General features: G+C 50.4%; 1 protein-coding gene across 1 annotated transcript in view; it reads left to right on the top strand.

Annotated features, from left to right (window-relative positions):
- Positions 1-6: 6 nt before the first annotated feature.
- IGHMBP2 (immunoglobulin mu DNA binding protein 2) overlaps positions 7-2,794 on the top strand; it is a gene marked incomplete in the record, with an annotated part of 44,290 nt that continues 41,502 nt past the window's right edge. Inside the window, 1 exon segment of the mRNA XM_027769394.1 lies at positions 7-160. Coding sequence (XP_027625195.1) covers positions 75-160 — 86 coding nt within the window.

Raw genomic sequence — 2,794 nt, 5'->3', positions numbered from 1 at the left:
GCGCCCCCGCGGGGAACACCGGCAGGTGGTGGAGGCGAGATCGCGGCTTCACCCGGTCCCGACCAGCAGCGGCGATGGCCTCGGCAGCTGTGGAGAGCTTCGTGACCAAGCAGTTGGATCTGCTGGAGCTCGAGAGGGACGCAGAGGTGGAGGAGCGCAGGTGCGGCGGCCGGCGGCCGTCCTCTCGGGGTCTGTCCTGCTGGCCCCTCCAGCCCGGCACGCCGGGACCCCGGGCGGAGCCCCCAGGAGCTCGGCTTAGCAAGCCTCGGGCTGGGATTTCCTCGCCCAGCCCCTCAAGTGCTGGACGGGGGCCTGTCGGCCCTGTTAGGCCACCTCCAGAGAGGGCAACGTCGTCACCTCCCTGGCAGCCCGTTCTTTTTTTAAGTCTCCCCACCCCCGTAGGGCGCGTGCACTCTCTGGAGAGAGAAAGAGACAGACAGACAGACAGAGAGAGAAAGAGAAAGTGATAAATCACCCCGTGGGGAGAATGGCCGCCTGCAATTTTCCCCCCTCCATTCTCCTCTAGAGATTTTGGGCATGCAGGCACGCACACGCTCCTGGAGCTGAAATCGCAGTCGACCCCGTGGAGTACAGCACCTTAACCTCCACGCCACCCGCTGACCCCAACCCATTCTTTCATCGACCTGAAAACCTCCCTTGCTGAACTTAACATTCCTAAGTCCAGACCCTACCCAGTTCGACCCCCAGCGTGTTCTCAACCCTTTTCCTTATTTGTCCTCTCAGCAAGCATCATTTGCGCCTAAGCAGTGTCAGACAAAATAAGTAAGATTGATATGGTCATTTGGACGCTGGGATGAGCCGAAGGGATGGACTTTACACAGCCTTCCTGCGTGACCAGAGCTAGCTGCAAGTGGCTGTGTAAAGTGCTGTGGGAGCAGGAGGAGGAACTTCCTGCTCTGCAGAGGTGTAAGCATAGCTTCATGGAAGAGGTGGTGCTTGAGCATAGCCTGAGGAAAAGTAGGAGTTCCTCAGATCTGGGGAGCCTGGGGAGCCTGGGGAGCTGAGGGAGCTGGGCTTAATTCTTAGTAGTAATATTTGCCTGGATTGGTAAGAACTAACACCTATACCTTACACTCATTAGCTCCTTCAATCCTCATGGCAGCCTTGCCAAATAAGTTGCTGTAACTTTCCTTCTTTGACTTTGGAGCAAGAGACAGAGAGAGGTAAGCAATTTGCCCAGGTTAACACAAGTGTAGTTGGGATTTGAGGTCAGGCAGCCTGATTCCAGAGTTTGCATTGCAACTACTCATCAATGGCATTTCCCTAAGAGGCTTTTGATCATGCCCGTTAAGAGCTTTTGCAGTCACGTATGTCTTTTCCCTCTTATTTTAACATTTTTGCCAAATGGCATATGCAATTGTGAGAGAAACAGAGGGAAAGTGAGCAATCATCCCCCACGGAGGATGGCCACATAGCAATCCCTTCTTTATTCTCCTTGTGGGATTTTGGGCACACACTCACATGCGCCTGGTATGAGTTTCAAGCCACTGGGTCTGGGACTAAAACCATGGTCAGCCATGTGGGAGTCCAGTGCCTTAACCACCATGCCACCTGCCGGCCCCTAGTTGTACTATTCTTAGTACAGTAGAATCCCAGCCCCTTCATTTATGGCTGTGTGGCTTTGCAGGTTGTGTCTCTGAGCAATGCTTACCTCATCTGTAGAATGATCTGCTCTGAGAACCAAAAGCTGTGCTATTGGTCAAGTGTTGAGCATAGTGCAAAGGTGGAGTGATTGGCCACAACGGTGGGTGTTGCTGGCAGTGGTGAAGAGGTCAGGATCCAGACTAAGAAGGGCTTTGGTAAAGAGCTTGCATTATATTGTGTGCAGAGGATGACCAGCATTGAGGTTAAGCAAGTGAGAGAGGTAAATAATTTTTTATGAGGATCGCTTGGGTACTCTTGTTGCCAATAGGATGGGGAAAGCTTAGAGGTAAGGCAGTTAAGAGGCCCTGTTTGGGGACCAGTAGATGGTGTAATGGTTACATCGCTGGCCTCCCATGTAGTCAACCGTAGTTCAAATCCTGGACCCGGTGGCTTAAAACAAACAGGACACATGTGTGTTTTTGCCCAAACTCCCGAGAAAGGAGAATGGAGAAGGGCTTGTGGTATGGTCATCCCCCCTGGGGGGTGATTTCTTGCTTTCTGTCTCTCTGTCTCTCCAGTGAGCACATGTGCCCTGTAGTAAAAAAATCTCTTTAAAAAAAAAAATAAAAAGAAAGAAAAGATAAAAAGAGGCCCTGTCTGGGGCTAGTAGGTGGTGTGTGGCTAAGGCACTGGACTCCCACATAACTGGCCACGGTTTGAGTCTCCTACTTGGCAACTTGCTTTCTCACTTTCCCTCTTTTTCTCTCTCTGTGTCTCTCTCTAGTGAGCACACATACCCTGTAGCAAATTGGAAAAAATAAAAAGATAAATAAAATAAAAATGATCTTTTTTCTTTTTTTAAAAAAGAGGTCCTGTTTAGTCCAGGTTCATGATATGGGCTTGAACCAGGGCTATGGTACAGAAGATAAGAGACAGAGATGGTGGGACCAGCAGGTGGTATAGAGATTAAGGCACTGGATTTCCACATGGTCAATTATGGTTCAAGTTCCAGACCTGGCGGCTTGAAACTCATGCCAGGTACATGTGCATGGGCGTGTGCCCAAAATCCCAGAAGGAGAATGGAGGAGAAGGGAGTGCAGCGTGGCCATACCCCCAGGGGAGTGATTTCTTGCTTTCTTTCTTTGTCTTTTTTTTTTTTTTTTTTATTTGAGAGTTTTTGTTGTTTGGG

This window comes from Tupaia chinensis, unplaced genomic scaffold, assembly GCF_000334495.1.
Source record: "Tupaia chinensis unplaced genomic scaffold, TupChi_1.0 Scaffold149501_1, whole genome shotgun sequence".
NCBI classification, from domain to species: Eukaryota; Metazoa; Chordata; class Mammalia; order Scandentia; family Tupaiidae; genus Tupaia; species Tupaia belangeri.
This window is presented reverse-complemented; position numbering and strand designations above follow the sequence as displayed.